This window comes from Anolis sagrei, chromosome 1 (genome assembly GCF_037176765.1).
Source record: "Anolis sagrei isolate rAnoSag1 chromosome 1, rAnoSag1.mat, whole genome shotgun sequence".
In the NCBI taxonomy this organism is placed as follows: Eukaryota; Metazoa; Chordata; class Lepidosauria; order Squamata; family Dactyloidae; genus Anolis; species Anolis sagrei.
This window is the reverse complement of record NC_090021.1, coordinates 287,072,881-287,092,649: the sequence shown is the minus strand read 5'-3', so window position 1 is coordinate 287,092,649 and position 19,769 is coordinate 287,072,881. Positions and strand designations below refer to the sequence as shown.

At 40.1% G+C, this 19,769-nt stretch overlaps 2 protein-coding genes across 8 annotated transcripts in view; one reads left to right on the top strand and one right to left on the bottom strand.

Annotated features, from left to right (window-relative positions):
- Positions 1-1,916, bottom strand: part of TMEM87A (transmembrane protein 87A) — a 34,137-nt gene extending 32,221 nt beyond the window's left edge. For both annotated transcript variants that reach the window (XM_067462829.1, XM_067462830.1), the window contains exon 1: positions 1,697-1,916. In XM_067462829.1, the coding sequence (XP_067318930.1) occupies positions 1,697-1,843 (147 nt within the window). In that variant the 5' untranslated portion in view covers positions 1,844-1,916. The remainder of the gene's footprint in view (positions 1-1,696) is intronic.
- A 2,096-nt stretch (positions 1,917-4,012) lies between these two features.
- GANC (glucosidase alpha, neutral C) overlaps positions 4,013-19,769 on the top strand; it is a 33,380-nt gene continuing 17,623 nt past the window's right edge. For 4 of the 6 annotated variants that reach the window (XM_067462824.1, XM_060760912.2, XM_067462827.1 and 1 more), the window contains exons 1-10: positions 4,013-4,136; positions 6,434-6,496; positions 9,877-9,985; positions 10,528-10,655; positions 12,414-12,596; positions 12,779-12,827; positions 14,940-15,006; positions 15,844-15,940; positions 17,043-17,223; positions 17,468-17,618. In XM_067462824.1, the coding sequence (XP_067318925.1) occupies positions 4,108-4,136; positions 6,434-6,496; positions 9,877-9,985; positions 10,528-10,655; positions 12,414-12,596; positions 12,779-12,827; positions 14,940-15,006; positions 15,844-15,940; positions 17,043-17,223; positions 17,468-17,618 (1,057 nt within the window). In that variant the 5' untranslated portion in view covers positions 4,013-4,107. The remainder of the gene's footprint in view (positions 4,137-6,433; positions 6,497-9,876; positions 9,986-10,527; positions 10,656-12,413; positions 12,597-12,778; positions 12,828-14,939; positions 15,007-15,843; positions 15,941-17,042; positions 17,224-17,467; positions 17,619-19,769) is intronic. The other 2 variants (XM_067462825.1, XM_067462826.1) reach the window with 2 other exon arrangements.

The window sequence follows — 19,769 nt, the reverse complement described above, 5'->3', positions numbered from 1 at the left end:
ATGCTATGTTTTTAATGGGTTTGGTTTTAACGTTTTTGTTTATTTATCGGTGTATATGAATATTTGGCATTGAATTGTTGCCTTTGTAAAGCCTACCTGCGTCCCCTTCGGGGTTGAGAAAGGCAAGAGACAAATGTGGTAAATAAATGGCCTGAGTCGCCATTTCGGCTGAGAAAGGCGGTATAGAAGTAAAGCAAATAAAGCAAATAAATAAATAAATAAATATTATGATAATAGAGTTGGAAGGGACAAAATATTATGGCATTGAATATTTGCCGCTGTATGTTGTTAACTGCCTTGAGTATGGAGCCCCCGGTGGCGCAGTGGGTTAAACCCCTGTGCCGGCAGGACTGAAGGTCACAGGTTCGAATCCGGGAAGAGGCGGATGAGCTCCCTCTATCAGCTCCAGCTCTTCATGCGGGGACATAAGAGAAGCCTCCCACAAGGATGATAAAAACATCAAATCATCCGGGCGTCCCCTGGGCAACGTCCTTGCAGACGGCCAATTCTCTCACACCAGAAGCGACTCGCAGTTTCTCAAGTCGCTCCTGACACGATTAAAAAAAAAATGCCTTGAGTCCCCCATTGGAAAGACAGGGCGGGATATAAATAAAGTTTATTATTATTTGAAACACAACAAGATCAGTACACAGCAAACAAGGTCATTCTGCTGGCTGTTGTATTGTATCACATCTCAGACACTTCCCACGTGTCTAGGACTCTGTGAAATAATAATACATGCAGATCCCAGAAGGGTGGCCTTTTGCAACTGACAGATGGTAATTTTGTCAGCGCTGATTGTGTTTAAGTGCAGGCCAAGGTCTTTAGGCACTGCACCCAGTGTGCCGATCACCACTGGGACCACCTTTACTGGCTTGTGCCAGACCTGTTATTATTACAGTGTTCCCTCACTTATTGCTAGAGTTAGGTTCCAGGACCTCCCGCAGTAAGTGAAAAACCGCTGTGTAGGGATGCTCTATTTATTTTAATATTTATACATTATTTTAGTAGTTATACACTATTTTAAGTATTTATAAACTTAAAATAAAGTGAAGGAAAGGAAGGAAAGGTGGGAGGGAGGGAGGACTGAGGAGGGAAAGCGCCTTGGAGAGAGGTTGTGGCAAAACCCCACAAAACAGCATATATATATATATATATATATATATATATATATATATATTGAAATTCTTGAAACAGCGAGTCTGCAATAAGCGAACCGCGAAATAGCAAGGGAACACTCTATTATTATTATTATTATTATTATTATTATTATTATTATTATGCAGTCCAACCCCCTTTTGTTGCCATGCAATCAAATCACTCCCGACAGATGGCCATCCAGCCTCTGCTTTAAAAAACCACCAAAGGAAGGAGGGGGGCACTGCAGGGAAGCACAACCAAACATTAAATGCTCATTCACACTCCAGAATGACAGCTGCTAGGGCAGCAGACTGTGGAATCCTGGGATTTGCAGTATTTGGGGAGGCATGGCTATGCCATGCCTCCCCAAATACTGCAAATCCCAGGATTCCACAGTCTGCTGCCCTAGCAGCTGAAGCAAAATAATACTACTAAAAGCCAGAAGTGTGAAGAGGCTTGAGTTCAGGGTCAGGTTCAGGCCTTGAGTCCAGGGTCAGGTTGGAATCCCAGATGAGGAAGTGAAGCCTGGGCAGCCCTGCTCTCTCTCCTCGCTCACCATGGGAACCGGCAGCCGCCATTTGGAGACCTGCCCGCCCTCCACCGGGTCCGGAAGGCCCGCCAAGAAGAGCGGGAGCAGCCACAGCACCGGCCCGGAGCAGAGCCGCCTCCGTCCTCCTTCCTTCTGAAGCGGCGGCGGCATCATTCCGCAAAGCGCCACCGCGAAACTGTCAAACCGCGAAGGCGCGCCACAGCCCAGGCTCCGCCCCTTCCGCTCCTGGGATTCTGGGCGGGGCTTTGGTGATGGGGCGCCCCCGGATTGGCTCAGGCATCTGTCTCTGAGTTCCAGTGGGCGGGGCGAAATGTCAGATTTACGGCCTGTCATTCTAGTGGTCGCAATGAAGGACTAGTGGCGTAAGAATGTTAGGTATCAATACTGGAGAGTGAATGCAGTTTGAGGGCCCTTCCACACAGCCATATAACCCAGAATATCAAGGCAGGAAATCCCACAATATCAGCTTTGAACTGAAATATATAGTAGTGAGGACTCAGATAAACTAGGTCCCTTCCACACAGCTGAGTAAAATCACACAACTGTTTTGAACTGGGATATATGCTGATGACAATGTCATCTATGCGCATTCAGAAGAAAAGGCACTCAAGACTTGACTGTTTGCTTGTGCATTTAAGTAATCAGATCTAATTTGCCAAATAGTCACTTGAATGTTTTTATATTGTGTAAATGCTATTTTAGATTGTAAGTCGCTCGGAGCACCTTGATGGAGAGCGACTAATTAAGAAATAAAGCGAAGTGAAGTGAAGTGAAAACCTATAAGCCTCTCTAAACACCTTCGCAGAAGTATACGAGAAGCTCGGCCTGTCATTGAACATTGAATCCTCCCTCATTCTCGGATCCTTATCCTGATGATCTGCACCATCCTATCTCCCAAAGTTTTTTTTTTAAATAGCCTTGAAGGTGTCCCTGCTTAGTGAAATCCTCTGTTTTTAATTGCATGTTTTATGTTATCGGTTGTCGTCTATTACATTTCTTTGCATTTTATGCATCAATAGGAGCATAGTGTATAGATCTAGGGAAGTAATGCTACCCCTCTATTCTGCCTTGGTTAGACCACACCTGGAATATTGTGTCCAATTCTGGGCACCACAATTGAAGAGGGATATTGACAAGCTCGAATGTGTCCAGAGGAGGGCGACTAAAATGATCAAGGGTCATGAAGAGAGGCTTAAAGAGCTGGGCATGTTTAGCCTGAAGAAGAGACGGCTGAGAGGAGACATGATAACCATGTATAAATATGTGAGAGGAAATCACAGGGATAAGGGAGCAAGTGATAGCTAAAAGGGTATCAAACTGCATTCAGGGCCCTTCCACAAAGCCATAGAACCCAGAATATCAAGGCAGGAAATCCCACAATATCAGTTTTGTTTTCTGCTTTCCTGGAGACTAGGACACGGAACAATGGCTTCAAACTACAAGAAAGGAGATTCCATCTGAACATGAGGAAGAACTTCCTGACTATGAAAGCTGTTCAGCAGTGGAACACTCTGCCCTGGAGTGTGGTGGAGGCTCCTTCTTTGGAGGCTTTTAAACAGAGGCTGGATGGCCATCTGTCAGGGGTGCTTTGAATGCAATATTCCTGCTTCTTGGCAGAATGGGGTTGGACTGGATGGCCCATGAGGTCTCTTCCAACTCTTTGATTCTATGATTCTATTTTATTTTCTGGTTATTGTTATGTTGTTGTATTATAATGTATGTACTGCATTGATGGGCTTGGCCTCATGTAAGCCGCACCAAGTCTCCTTGGGGGAGATGGAGCAGGGTATAAACAAAGTTTTATTATTTATTATTATTATCTAGAAAACCAATGTGCTCTTCCAGCAGTCACCAGCCAATCATAGAATCATAGAATCAAAGAGTTGGAAGAGACCTCCTGGGCCATCCAATCCAACCCCATTCTGCCAAGAAGCAGGAATATTGCATTCAAATCACCCCTGACAAATGGCCATCCAGCCTCTGCTTAAAAGCTTCCAATGAAGGAGCCTCCACCACACTCCGGGGCAGAGAGTTCCACTGCTGAACGGCTCTCACAGTCAGGAAGTTCTTCCTAATGTTCAGATGCCTTCTCCAATGCCAGAAATATAGCTTAATGGTGTAATATTACAAAATGCCGAGCTTCTCGTATGCTTCTGCAAAGGTGTTTGGAGTGGCCCACGAGGTCTCTTCCAGCTCTATGATTCTGTGATCTTGCCAAGGTAATCAGCATGTGCCAGTGTCAGAAAGAAAAGAAAAAACTCCATTTCCCAGCATGCTGCGCGGGACCTGAAAGCCAAACTCTCCATTGGCTGGAGACTTTGCTCTGCGCTTCCTTATCTCTAAGTGACCCACAACGAGGATTGAGGAGGGCAGGGAGCAGACTTTCCCCTCCCAGAAGAGCTCCGTGGAGAAATGCCATGGCTTCAGGTAGCCAGGAACAAGTCAGGTAAACAACTCACATGATTCTGCAAGAGTTGCTTTGCAAACCTAAACAGAGAGATATAAAAACTAAAGCATGATTGACAGCAGAAGGGAAGAGAAAATATTGTATTTTTGCTGATTAGTCCTCTCCCTGTTCCTTTGGCTTTGATTTTTCATTCATTCTTAATCTTGCAAAGCTAAATAGAGGCTGGCTGTACACTACAGTTAATAGCATGGGTCAGTGCTATGGAATGCTGGGATTTATAGTTTGGCGAGTGTTATGGAATGCTGGGATTTATACTTTTGTTCCATCTGAACATTAGGAAGAATTTCCTGACTCTGAGAGCTGTTCAGCAGTGGAACTCTCTGCCCCAGAGTGTGGTAGAGGCTCCTTTGGAAGCTTTTAAACAGAGGCTGGATGGCCATCTGTTGGGGGTGCTTTGAATGCAGTTTTCCTGCTTCATGGCAGAGGGTTGGACTGGATGGCCCATGAGGTCTCTCCCAACTCTATGATTCTATGAGGCACCGGCCCTCTTTGGCAGAGAAGGCTGAGACATTTCAAACCTGTGTTTCTCAGCCTTCCTAATGCCGTGACCCCTTAATACAGTTCCTCATGTTGTGGTGACCCCCAACCATAAAATTGTTTTCGTTGCCACGTCATAACTATATGTTATGAATCGTAATGTAAATATCTGGCATACAGGATGTATTTTAATTCACTGGACCAAATTTGGCACAAATACCCGATACACCCAAATTTGAATACTGGTGGAGTTGAAGGAATTGATTTTGTCATTTGGGAGTTGTAGATTCTGGGATTTATAGTTCACCTACAATCAAAGAGCATTCTGAACTCCACCAACAATGGAATTGAACCAAACTTGGTGTTGCACCTCAGCAGGAGTTCACCTTGCTCAAAGCACTCACCAGGAAACCAGTCGTGGTATTAAACAGTTTATTGATAAAACACATATTAAAAAGGGTCAGAAGCACCTTAAGCAAATAATAGAGTAAAAATCCAAGTGTGTATATACAAAGCAAGTCCAGTAGGCAAAAAATAAATCCCCAAAACAAGAGTTAAAACTTGAACATCAATCCAGAAAACAAGGAACAAAACAAGAGCTTGAATCCATAAGTAAAATCCTTAACGGAGGAAGCAAAACTTGTCTAGGAATCTTGGGTCTTGAGTTTAGAGCATAACCAGGAACAGGACAGGAGTTTCCCCCTCCAGTAGCCACGTTGCTTGATCTAAAAATCCAAACAGCTGTCTGCCTAATTTAAGGGCTGCAATACATGAAGATGTTCCATTGACCTTGAGAGGCCTGCTTCTGCCTCTCATTCCCATGGCTTTGCTTGCACCTGAATTTCTTCCCCCGCAGGAGCAGCCTGGTATCCCTGTCTAAGCCAGCTGCTTCTTCAGATGAACTCATGTTATCCTCCCTTCCCTGCCTGTCAGCTTTTGAAGTAGTTTCATTCCCACACTCAGAAACAGCATCTTGCTCCAAACCCCCCTCAGTTTTCCTAACCGGAGAACCATCTTGCTCCAATACCCCCTCTGTCTAAGCACCCAAAAAACCATCAGCCCCTGCACACCCAAAATCCTTATTGTCATCAGCTGGCCGAACTACAAAACTTGGTACACAGAACTCCCATGACCAACAGAAAATACTGGAAGGGTTGGTGGGCATTGGCCTTTTGTTTTGGAGTTGTAGTTCACTTGTAATGAACGAGCACTCTGAGCCCCACCAACAATAGAATTGGGCTAAACTTCCCACAAAGAATCCCCATGCCTTGAAGAGACTCCCTGGCAGCCTCCCTCCAGCCTCGCGTGCTCTCCCTTGCCCACACATGCACTGAGCATGCCTTCCTCACCTCCCCACTTGGAGTCTCAGGAATAGCCTTCCCCTTGGCTGAGAGGCTGGCCAGTCACAGTGGAGGAGGGTTTTTGGTGGGAGGATTCGCCATCTGTTTCCAAAAAGGAAAAGAAGGACAGGTGGAGAGATCTTCAGCCTTCTCTGTCAAAGGGATTCCCAAGACCATCAGAAATACATGTTTTCTGATGGTCTATGGTGACTCCTCTGAAACCTCCTTGCAACTCCCTCAGGGGTCCCAACCCTCAGGTTGAGAAACACTGTTATAAACCTACAACTCCCAAGATTGCATTCCATTGAGCCATGGCAATCAAAAGTGGCGTTGAGCTGCATTTATTCAGACTCTTCAGTAAAACAAGCCAACATTGGACAAAATGAGTTATTGCCAGTGTATATGGTTTATACTTCTCTTTTTTCAGTGGGAGGTTAAATTACACTGTCTTTTATCCAGTGTCCAGGATGAGGCCGTGGAGGAAAGCCAGTTTAAGACATGCAGACAGATTGCCTTCTACAGGTAAGGGAAATCTGTCCTCATTGTGTATCATGCCTGGGGAGCTAACACAGGCATGGGGAAACTTGGGGCCTCCAGATGTTTTGGACATCAACTCCTACCATTCCTAACAGCCTCAGGCCCCTTCCTTTCCCCCTCAGCCACTTAGGAATGATGGGAGTTGAAGTCCAAAACACCTAGAAGGCCCAAGTTTGCCCATACTTGGGCTAACAATACACTATGTAACAAAATTTGAAAAAAATCTGTTCCTGGTTTGAAAGTGTTATTCTTGTTTAATTGTATGATACGTAACTTTGAAAGTAGTTGTTATACTCCAGAAACTGCTGCAAACTGTGTTGAATTGGTTGAGACTCTATGAGATAGTCATTAAAAAACAGAAGCAAAATGTGCTGTGGTTTTTGCAGTTTAATAAACTTTTTCCAAATTTTTATGATAGGACCAATTAGGAAGTGACATTTATAACCCAGGAACAAAAATCATGTTACATAGTGATTTGTCTTCAACTCAATGCAGTATATAAGTGAGGTTTTTAATGTTCCAGGCTTAGTTCAATTTACTTCATAAACACAATGCAACAAAGATATATAGATATTTATTCATTGTGTCAGAAGCTAATTGGGTACAGTTATAATCCGTTTAAAAACACAAAGAAAGTTAAAAACTTGGAATTATGCTTCTTCTTTTGTTTGTCGTGCCAGGAGCGACTTGAGAAACTGCAAGTCACTTCTGGTGTGAGAAAATTGGCCATCTGCAAAGACGTTGCCCAGGAATTATGCTAAATGTCCTTTGACCAGAAGCTGGCCTCTTGGAGTGCCTCTGGTGTCGCTGTGAGAAAGTCCTCCATTCTGCATGAGGCAGGGCTCAGGTTGCACTATTGTAGGTGGTCTGTGGTTTGCTTTTCTCCACACTTGCACATCGTGATCTCCATGTTGTAGCCCCATTTCTTAAGGTTATCTCTGCATTTCGTGGTGCCAGAGCACAGTCTGTTCAGCGCCTTCCAAGTCGCCCAGTCTTCTGTGTGCCCAGGAAGGAGTCTCTCCTGGGCACACAGAATTTATGCTATCACAAAGGGCTACCACCTCACCCACTTCATATAAAATCTGCTACAAAACAAAAGCTTTTTTGTTGAGTTCTAGGGCGAGAGAAACAGATGGCGAAAACAGAAGAACGGCCTTCCTCAAGGGAGCGTGCTTGCTCCACCCATGTTTAACATTTACACAAATGAGTCGCTGCCAGAAGGGACAGACAGTTTCATCTATGCTGACGATCGTGTCACCCCCACTAGAGCAGGGAGCTTTGAAATGGTTGAGCTATATAGATTAACAAACATGCCATGGTACAGTTACATCCAGATATACTGTAATTTAGCCCAAAGTTTTGAACAGATTTTCTTGCCAGGTGGTAGCAATCTTGATGAGAACTTCTTTTGCAAATAAGAGAGAGAATATGGGAGCAAAAAAACATGATCTGAGTACCTTACCCATCTACTTTGTATGCTGTTGTGAGAAATGGCCTTACAGTGAGTTGTTTATTGCAGAAAGCATATTAAAAGCCTTTTCTGAAAGGTGAATCTCTTTCTAGCTGAGGTTCTTCATGACAGGAAATTATTCTTTTTTAGCAAAAAAAAATACTTTCACTATTCAAACTCGCTGTTGCAAAAGCTTATGGAGACCAGTTTCAGGATGAATCACATTAACACCACTTCCTCCTTAAATTTCACTACTTCACAATCTTCTCACGATAACTGAGTGTTCATCTACACTGTAGAATGAATGCAGTTTGATGCTACTTTACTGCAATGACTCAATGATTTATAATGGTAAGAGCTATAGTTTGGAGAGGCACCAATATTCTTTGTCAGAGAAAGCTAAGACCTAGTAAAACTATAACTGCCATAATTCCATAGCATTGATCCATGGCTGTTGAAGTGGTGTCAACCCACATTAATTCGACAGTGTAGGTGCACTTTTTGACAATGCAAGTAATTGTAGAAGTAAATTAAGGACAAGAATGTATCATGAAAGGATGATGGTCATAAGGATAAACCAAGAATTCCAAATGGAGTTATTAATATGTACTTTGTTGAAGAAAGAAAGGCTATGAATAAATTAAATTGCATTTGGTTGCTGTGAGTTTTCCGGGCTGCATGGCCATGTTTCAAAAGCATTATCTCCTGACATTTCGCCCACATCTATGGTAGGCAGCCTCAGGGGTTATGAGGTCTGTTGGAAAATAGGCACGCGGGGTTTATATATGTGAAATATTGTGTATTATGTTTTTTACGGTTTTAATTGTATACTGTGTACTGTATATTCTGTTGTAAACCGCGTTGAGTCGCCAGTTAGGCTGAGAAACGGCGGTATACAAGGACAGTAAATAAATAAATAAATAAATAAATAAATAAAATATCGTGGGATGTGTAGGGTGAGAAAAAGGACTCTTGTCTGTTGGAGGCAAGTGTGAATGTTGAATTGGCAAGCTTAGTTAGCATTGAATATCTTTGCAGCTTCAAAGCCTGGCTGCTTCCTGCCTGGGGGGAAATCCATTGTTGGGAGGTGATTAGCTGGCCCTGATTGTTTTCTGTCTGGAATTCCCCTGTTTTCTGAGTGTTGTTCTTTATTTACTATGCTGCTTTTAGAGTTTTTTAAATACTGGTAGCCAAATTTGGTTCATTTTCAGGTTTCTTCCTTTCTGTTGAAATTGTCCACATGCTTGTGGATTTCAATGGCTTCTCTGTGTAGTCTGACATGGTAGTTTTTAGAGTGGTCCAGCATTTCTGAGTTCACAAATAATATGCTGTGTCCAAGTTGGTTCATCAGGTGCTCTGCTATGGCTGACTTCTCTGGTTGAAGTAGTCTGCAGTGCCTTTCATGTTCCTTGATTAGAGTTTGTGCACTGCATTTGGTGGTCTCTATGTAGACTTGTCCACAGCTGCATGGTATATGGTAGACTCCTGCAGAGGTGAGAGGATCCCTCTTGTCCTTTGCTAAAGTATGAAGCCCTCTTGCCTAGTTTCTGACAGACCTTCCAATCTCAGAGGATGCTTGTCATAGATGTGGGCAAAACATCAGGAGAGAATGCTTCTGGAACATGGTCATACAGCCCGGAAAACTCATAGCAACCCAGTAATTCCAGCCATGAAAGCCTTCAACAACGCATTCAGTTGTATTTTCTATTTCTAAACAAATAAAAAACAAAAATTGAAAGATGAAAAGTAAAGTTATGTCATATATTACTTTGGTTTTAGTACACTTCAGAATTCATATAAAGTTGTGCTTCTAGACTGTTTATGTCCTTTTGATTGTATCAGGAGTTAAGTGAACACGTAATTAATTGCAGAAGTCAGTTAACCGAGTCTGTTCCCTTTGCGTTGTTTCAATCAGGAGGCAGAAACATTTGCGTCCTGGGAAGCCCTTATACCGGGTCTTGCTGGACACAGTGGAATTATCCAACAGCAATGTCAAATTCCATATTATCAGTGAAGAATACAAGGTGAGAAATATATTTGAGAAGTAACTGATTAAGAAAAATCTTGGACAATTACAGTAAAAAAATTAAGCTTCCATTTTAGTAGATACTAACTTGGGTACCCGGCGTTGCCCAGGTTATTTGAAAAAAGTCATTTTTTAAATTGTACAAAATGCATAAGGTTGTGGATTAACTGCAACTGACATCTTGCCAGGTTAAGTCTCTGAAACTCCATCAGTATTTCGTTTGTCATGTTGAGAAAGTTTGCTCTAGATGCATTATCGGTGGGATCCGTGTGCACTCTGGCTGCACGGTAAACTACAACTCCCACCATGGTGTGTCAGTCCCCTCAGACCCTTATAGTAGGTTCAGTTGGTCATGGAGGATCTGTGTGATAAGTTTGATCCCAGTCTATTGTTGGTAGTGGTCACAGTGTCTCCAGATGTAGGTGAACTACAACTCCCAGAAATTGAGGTCATGTGAAAAGACAAGTCTAACCCAGCCCAATGTAATTTGTTGTCCACATATAGATTCTAATTATTATTCCTTTATTTTTACATTACCAGGATCCCCTTTTAGTAGAAGTTTATGAAATAGAAGGCAACATTTTCAGACTTAAAATTAATGAAATAACACCCCTTAAACCAAGATATGAAGTCCCTGATGTTCTTATAAAGGAACCATCCAGCCTCAGGTAAGCTATGGAATGTGGCTATTCAGGTGCTTTGCACATCTCATTCAGCATTGTTTAAAATTAGAGACTATTGAGGGTGTAGAAAGTAAGCAATTAACAGAAATTAATACTGCATAATATTTTCCCTTCCTGTTTCTCCACCGGAAGCTCAGTGTTGAAAAACTCTCTGAGGTGAGAGTATCAATTATAAAATTTGCCAAATAAAATAGATTCGGAATGTATGTGCATACAATTCATTTTTCATCATTTATTCCCATTGCTTAATTTGGGTGATCTGCATTCAGAATGTGATTGAAGAACTCTTTCATATCAGAACATATTGTTGGGAAATCGGAGCGGTTAGGCTCAAAAATAACCTCAGTTAGGGTAATTCCACCAAAATGTAGCAGAGTACCAGGAGTAGGCTCTATAAGAAGTAGAAACTTAGATGTGGTGAGCAGGAATTGCCTTATAATCTCCTCCTCTGAACCAGCTAGGACGTTAAGATTGTCTGGGAAGGCCTTGCTCTCGATCTCGCCTTCGTCACAAGTACGTTTGGCAGGGACGAGAGACAGGGCCTTTTCAGTGGTGGCCCCTCAGCTATGGAACGCCCTTCCCAGAGATATTAGATTGGTCCCTTCTCTGTTAGCATTTCGTAGGAAGGTTAAGACCTGGTTATTCAAGCAGGCATTTGAAAAGGCAGTGTAACAAATATTGGAACATGAAACGACTAGATGACGAGATTGGATCTTGATTTTAACTAAGAGACACCATGAGTTACGTAGTATTGACTTTGTAATGTTTGTATATTGATGCTATGGTTTTTAATTGTTTTAATCTGTTTTATGATGTTCAAGCATTGAATTTTGCTACTGTAAACCGCTTTGAGTCGCCCCAGGGCTGAGAAAAGCAGTATATAAATTGAGTAAATAAATAAATAAAGAATCTTTGGGATGGCCGAGGATTGCAGAGTCAATCTTTAGATTCAAGAGATGTATTAAAGTAAAAATGAAATACATTATTGATCGAAAAGTCTTGCTACTTCCTCACACTAGAGAAATGACTCCACTTTAAATCCGGTTTCTGTCTCCTGTAGAATTCTGGGATTTGTAGATTGGTGAGGATGTTAAAGGCTTGACCCTAAACTACAAACTCCAGAATTCTGCAGGAGGCAGCAACTGGATTTAAAGTGGATTAATTTTCTAGTGTGATGAGGTAGTTAGAGCTAACTAACTTGCTAAATCTCATCTTCTAAAGAAGGTAAAAGGTACAAAAGTCCATGCAGCTACATTTTACCTACAGAGAGGCAAAATGCGTCCTCACAGAGAGAAAAAAAAGAAGTAACATGGTGGAGACTGCATGGCTTTCCCGGGGCAATTTTAAACTTAAAAGGAAGTTGCGTCACAGAATTTCATTAATACGTCATCAAAGGGTGGGGGAGACAGTGGCTTAAAAGTAAAGACAAAAACAAAGCCTTTTAAAAACATAATGTAGGGAAAAGAATCCCCGAACTTGGCCCTATCTCTAGTCTAGCTACTCATTGAGGACTAGAAACTTGATGAAACAAAGACTTGTGTGTGCAGTCCAGGGATGAAACCCAACACATACATCTCTATGTTCATATTTTGAGTGTATACAGGTATGAAAAGATACTACATGTTTCCCATATAATTACAATCTGCTGGTTTAATAGGATCATTCAGTTGATTTACTGTTGTACATGATTTGAGGATGAATTTTCAAAAGTTTTATCTGTTATTGTCTCTCTGCATTTCCTAGGCTAACTATGTTAGAGAAAGATGCAGACAAGCTTGTGTTGGCTTGTGCCAGTGAAGACCAACAGCTCCACATAACAGCAAATCCTTTCCAGATACAACTTGTTTCTAAAGGTGAAATGGTTCTGAGCATCAACTCAAATGACCTATTGTATTTTGAGCAGTTACAGCCACCACCCCAAACCAGGTATATAATTTTACTGTCTAGGTGGGTGCAGTTTAGGAGATAGTCATACATCTAAGACTGTAATATTTCACATTCTTTCTGAGAAACACATCTTATTCAAATTAGCAATGCTGATTTGTAGCTAATTATATAGAGAGATGCCAAGTAATTATTCCTGATTTTTTAAAATATATATATCACAGGACATCTACATTGCAAGAAAAGAAAGATGGATCCACAAATTCTTCTAAGGTAAAACTAGTTAATCGACTTGTGAATTTGTTGAAGAGACTAATTGGATTCCCTTTTAAAAATATTTTTTATTTTATCATAGTTCAATACATTTGTTATATATTGTTTATTTTACAGCAGATACATATTATTCAATACAACATACCATACTTTAACTTTTGGCATCTACTGTTATTTTTCTGCTTATACATATTATCTATCCCTCATTACTGTGCACCTCCCCCCCCCCAAGCCATAGCTTTTACATATCATCTGTCCAAAATTTCCATTCTTCTTGTGGAGGTAACTTTCGTTCTTTCTTTTTAAATCCTTTTTCAATAAATTTTATCCATACATCATCAAAATCACTTTGTTTCCATATACCTCTTTTAAACTAATCAGTTTCCCAATGGTAACAATGGGCTAGGCCAGGGGTCCTCAAACTTTTTAAACAGAGGGCCAGGTCACAGTCCCTCAAACGGTTAGAGGGCCGAATTATAATTTGAAAAAAAACATGAATGAATTCCTATGCACACTGCACTTATCTTATTTGTAGTGCAAAAGACACTTAAAAAGAATATAATAATTAAAATGAAGAACAATTTTAACAAATATAAAGTTATTAGTATTTCAATGGGAAGTGTGGGTCTGCTTTTGGCTGATGAAATAGGATTCTTGTATTTGTTGTTGTGCTTTCAAGTCATTTCAGACTTAGGTTGACCCTAAGCGAGGGCCGGGTAAATGACCTTGGAGGGCCGCATCCGGCCCCCGGGCCTTAGTTTGAGGACCCCTGGGCTAGGCTATTAAGAATTGTGGAAGTTGAAGTCCAAAACACCAGAGGGCCGAAGTTTGCTCATGCCAGGGCTAAAGGATGACTGAGGATGTCATCAGAATGTACTAAGTCAGTCAGGTCCTCCATTCTTTTGCTGCTTTACAGTTCCCTCTCATTCCACTCTACCCACTCTTATTTCTGATCAGTGATTTTAAAGTAATTGAAAATGAAAATGCCACATTCTTTACTGGGTATTTAAACTTCTCAGTAGATTTTTATGCCTGAAAGTTTGGTATGGAGGCTTACTTCTGAATGGGGATGTCTTGAAGCAAGCTGACCTTTGCTGGTTTGAAGGTTTCTGTATTAGGACCTTCTTCTTAGTAAGCATATGTAGAATTGTGTTCTTGGTTGGGAATATCCATCAAAACATGAATTGTGTATTTATTTATTTATTTATTTATTTATTTCAGTTTATTTACTGTATGTACCACGTTTTTCACCCCCTGGGGGGATTTAAAGTGGTTTTCAAAATAGACACGGCAAAAATGTAATGCCAAACATACATGTGAAAAACCAAAACATAAAAACGACATTAATATATAACTACTAGCCACGTTGCTGTGGCCCAGTTTGTGTATATGTGTTTTGTGTGTGTATATATATATATGTGTATATGTGTGTGTTTATATATTTCTATATATGTGTGTATATATGTGGTTTTGCGCATGTAATGTATTTTTATTTTATTTTTTGCTTTTAAAATCTCTTCTGCTGTGATAGTCACTTGTTGGCCTAATAGGTGTATTGTGTCAAAATTTGGTGTCAATTCGCCCAGTGGTTTTTGAGTTATGTTAATCCCACAAATGAACATTACATTTTATAGATGAATTAGACTAATACATCATATTAAACCATAAAACATAAGCCACATTTAGACATTAAAACATATTATTATTATTGATAATAATAATACTTTATTTATACCCCGCCACCATCTCCTCAGGAGACTCAGGGCGGCTTACATGAGGCCAAGCCCAACAATATAAACATTAAAATCACATAATCCAAAAACCGTAATCTGAGACCATTCCAAATAAAAGATTTACATTTGCCTTTGCCCAGTTTACTTTGGCCTCTCTCCCCACATCCTTGACCCTATCACATGGTGTTAGACCCACCCACTGGCACAATGTAGCCCAAGAGTAATTTGTGCCAGAAAGTTTCCCTGCCTTAGATTTTTCTAAGAAATGCAGCTGGCACCTATAGTAATGTGAGAGTTGATTCCAAATTTGAAAATTAGATTGGCCGTTTATGAAAATCCACTTATTTTTTCTTATTTTTTCTTATTTTTGCCCATGCAGAAAGATCAGGATGACCCAGGTCTCTGGGAAGAGAAATTTGGCAACTTTTTAGACATCAAAGCAAATGGTAAGTTTAAGGAAATGTTTTGACTTTCGTTCATATCCAATAATATTTTTCTAATATGGGTTTTTGGTGGGTGGGATTGCAAATGAGTAAGATATTTAGTACTACAAAGGTTCCTAATCACAACAGAGTGATTAGGAACATATACAGTGATTAGGAACATACACAGTTCATGGACTGATAAGAAACCTTTTAAATACCTGTAGTAGCTAAGTTCTCATGAGTTAGCATCATGCTAAGAGTAACACCGAGGGCTGCTGGCTGAGTTGTTTCCCTGCAAAATACAACTATATCCTCTATGCTCACCACCACCACCACTATGCTTTCTGCTATAACAATAAATGTCAATCCCTTAAAAATTGCAAAGATATGCTGTATTCAAGATATAAGTTGTTAGAAGAGCAACAGATCAGGAATACAGATTACTTTGCTTCCTACCAATGGGAGAAATAGGCAAATGGGGGTGGCTGGAACATGCATGAATGCACGGCTCATTTACAGTAAACCAGAATTCTCCAATTTAATTGCTTCTCATTGCTTTTGATTGTGGCCATTGGGTATATTTAATTAACAGACTGGAGCTGATGGACAGATGAACCTGCTTTGCTTATAATATACACTGAAACCAGGTGGCTCAATCCCTTACCACTCTGATTCTTAGCTGAATTCTGTTTTAGCATCATTTGGAGACAAGCTACTAACAACAGCATATCTATATTTAGTAGATGACTAAGAACTACAATAGAGGTTAGTTTTAAATAAATTATTAAGCAAGGTATTTTTATGTTGTACATTCCATTATCTCAGATTGCTTATTCTGTCTTGATGCTCTCCTCCCAGGTCCCAGCAGCATAGGTTTAGATTTTTCTTTACCTGGATTTCAGCATGTCTATGGAATACCTCAGCATGCAGAAACACTTCTCCTTAAAAATACCAGGTAATTAAGTTAGATGTTCATTTAAAGGTGGGAAGAGTTCTGAGTCAGTGGTGTCCCAAGAAGGATGTAGGAAGTGCAGAAGGCACTGAGTAGATATCATCAACGGAGCACACCTTTGGTTCACAATGGCACATGTGAATCCCCCACCCCCATTTTAAAAATAAACTATTACCGTATATACTCAAGTATAAATCGGCCCAAATATAAGCCGAAACAACAAATTTTACCCCCAAAAAACTAGGAGAATGTATTGACTCAAGTATGAGCCAAGGGTGGGAAATGCAGCAGTTACCGGTAAATTTCAAAATAAAAATAGATACCAATAAAATTACATTAATTGAGGAATCAGTAGGTTAAATGTTTTGAAAATTTACCATATTTCACAGAAAAACAGTAAACTAGCTCTGTGGAAAAATAGGGTCAACAAAAACAATATGGTATTTACAATAACTTTATACTAATCATCATAATATAACTTCATTTGTATCCCAGCCTACCTTCCCATGGGGACTCAGGTCAGCTTCCAACATAGTAACAGGCAAACATTCAATGCCTATATAAACAATGCAGAGCTAGATATAGATCTATAATTATATATACTAATTTATCATATGCATTTCCCCCTGAAACGTTTGCAAATCTTCTCCCAAAGGGTCTTGGGGGGAAAATGTCTATATATCTGTAGGAGAGATTAACAGATATTTATGGGGAAAATGCTTTTATAAGATTAATGGATATTCCTGACTTGCAAGGGCTTCTCTCCCTCTCCAGTGAGCCAGGGAGGATTTGGAAAAGAAAACACACTGATAAGGGAGGGGAAGAGAAGAGAGAAATAACAATGGTCTCTAGGCTCTGCTGCCAGCTTGGCCCCATTATAAACCGAGGGAGGCTTTTTCTGCCCTAAAAAGGGCTGAAAAACTCAACTTATCTTTGAGTATATACGGTACCTTGGGTGACTTCTTTTAATAGTGCCATTTGCCTTATAAGTCTACGATGAACTCTCTAACGCCCATCACTTTCATTGAACAAAACCAAACAGTATGACTGCATCTGATGTAAGCAAAGTGCTCTGAATAAGCGAAACATCTGTCTCTTGTTCCAGCCATGAGGATGTATACCGACTTTACAACCTGGATGTCTTTGGATACAGGATCCACAGTAAAATGGGTATTTATGGTTCAGTACCCTTGCTCCTAGCACACAAACCTGGCAGAACCATTGGGGTGTTTTGGCTGAATTCCTCTGAAACTTTAGTAGAGATTACAACTAAAGCTGCAATGAAGGTGAGAACAGCACCACAGTCTTATTCATTTAAGAAATTGTTGTCACAAGCACATTGGAGTGAATGGCATTCTAAAAGTATATCCTGATAATGGTGCAAAATGGATGTTGAGTTGGCTTTCCATCTGAGATATCTAAGACTGGAGTATGCCTAAAAATGCATCTCAGACTGCTTGGAAAAACTTGTATACAGTTGTTATTCTCTCATTCTCTTTCTCTCTGTGTATACATGTGTTTGTCATAAAGGTTTTGCCTTCCCAAACTCCAGATGTCTCAAAGCGAAGGGCGTTGCCTCAAACCGATGTGTGCTGGATGTCAGAAAGTGGAATAATAGATACTTTCATCCTAATGGGGCCCAGCCCTTTTGATATTTTTAAGCAGTATGCACAGTTGACAGGTACGATCTCATATTGAAAATACTGCATTTCATCATAATTCATACTGTTTCATTGAACAGTATGAATGTTTCCTAACATTGTTTGAAAATAGAAGACAACAAAAAAGGACGCTTCAAAGGTTTCCATAGCACATCAAAAAGTTGATGGAAAAGGAAAATGGTATCTATATGCATTTAAAAATAATTGTGAAAGAATAATTGTGAAAACAAAGCCTTAGAAACATATTCACATTTTTTTTAAAAAAATAGGAGCTCACAAATACTGTAAGTTCATTTATCTGTCTGTCTGCATTTCGCCTATGTATAATAAGTTAGTATCACTGGTAATTATGGTACCACAAGGAATTAGTCGAGATTGAGCTTCCCTTATCCAGAATTCCAAAATATTCCAAATTACAAAATTGTTCCATCAGTAACTGAGGTAATGGTACGAGTTCTTTGTTTTCTGATTATTGAATGTACACAAACTTTGTTTCATGCCTATATGTATTTTAAAATATGTACAGGCAGTCCATGCATTATGAACATACATGTAAATAGGTTTTGCAGTGTAACTCCAGCTCTCTTCCCCCCCCCCCCCCCCCATATATGCTTTGAATGGCATAGGGAAGGTTTAACAAACTTTTTGGTGCTCATTTTGAGGTCTGTGCCCCTGTTCAAATTTCACCTTACTTTCTGTCCCTATGATTGGATTTTGAAAAAAATTGACTTGTGTAGAAATAAGGATTGGTGAGAAAGCTTCAGTGGAGACACATTTTCCCCATGATAAGTCTCTCAAGAGTGAAATTCCCTTCCAAGGGGTAGATTTCTCTCACTTCCTGCTCTCTCACTCCCGTTCTTAACTATGAGTAGTTAGCAAGTCAGATGTTTGTAACTTGGGGACTGTTTTTGTATAAGACCTCTTTCAGGTTATGTATGTAAGGTATCTATGATACAGTATTTATTCAAATCTAATGCTCACCTTTTTTTGGGCTAAATTACCTTCTCAAAATTAGGGTGCACATTAGATTTGTGTAATAATCTTGGTTCTGAGCCAAAGCAAAAGGGGAAGCTGCTCCAGGAGCACCTGGAGCTCCTATTTGAGGGATGTCATCTATAATTTAATTGCTGTGGCTCAATGTTACGCAGTGCTGGGATTTGTAGTTTGCTGAGGCATCAGCATTCTTTGGCACCCTCCATGACTATAGCATTGAGCCACCGTAGTTAAAGTGGATTCATTCTACAGGAGGCATGGGCAAACTTCAGCCCTAAAGGTGTTTTGCTCTTCAACTCACACAATTCCGAACAGCTGATACCAGCTATTATGAATTGTGAGAGTTGTTCCAAAACACCTGGAGGGCCGAAGTTTGCCCATGCCAGGCCTAAAGCATAAATACACCCAAGACAAGGCCTTCTTTGTGATAGCCCTTCGGCTGTGAATCTCCCTCCCTTATGAGATTAGATTTTCCCCATTCCTCCTGATCTTCTGGAAGAAACTCAAAACCTGGCTGTGGGATCAAGCGTTTGCAGAATAGACTAAATTACTAGTGAAGATAAGGTTTCAGTGGACCGCAAAGGACTGATTTGGATGACGATTTGAACCAGCAAACTGTTTTAATGTATATTTATAACTATTTTAATGTATGTTAATTGCATTTTATGTTATGTTATTATATTGTGTCAGCATCGAATAGTTGCTTGTTGGAAACCATCCTGAGTCCCTCTTTGGAGGTTGAGAAGGACAGGGTATAAATGTTCTAAATAAATAAATAAATAAGATTTTCTTTTCCATTACTGAAAGCTTTGGTGTTCTATTACTTTTCTTTTTAAAGAAGGAAATTATAAGAATTCAACTACTGTAATGCACACATTTTTGGCCAAATTGTAAAGAGTACTATTTGCTGCTACAAATTACATTCGCCATCAAAAACTCTAATGTGAGGTGCACATTAGATTAGATGGCACATTAGACTTGCGTAAATACAGGTATATAAACACATTTCATGTTTGGACTTGTATCCCATCTCCAAAGAATTCCATTATGTACATATATGCAAATACAAATATTCCAAAATCTGAAAAAATCCAAAACACTCCAAGCATTTTGGATATTTTTGTTTGTTTTATATAACACATTATATATCAAAATTTATGTTCTTAGGGATCTCCCAT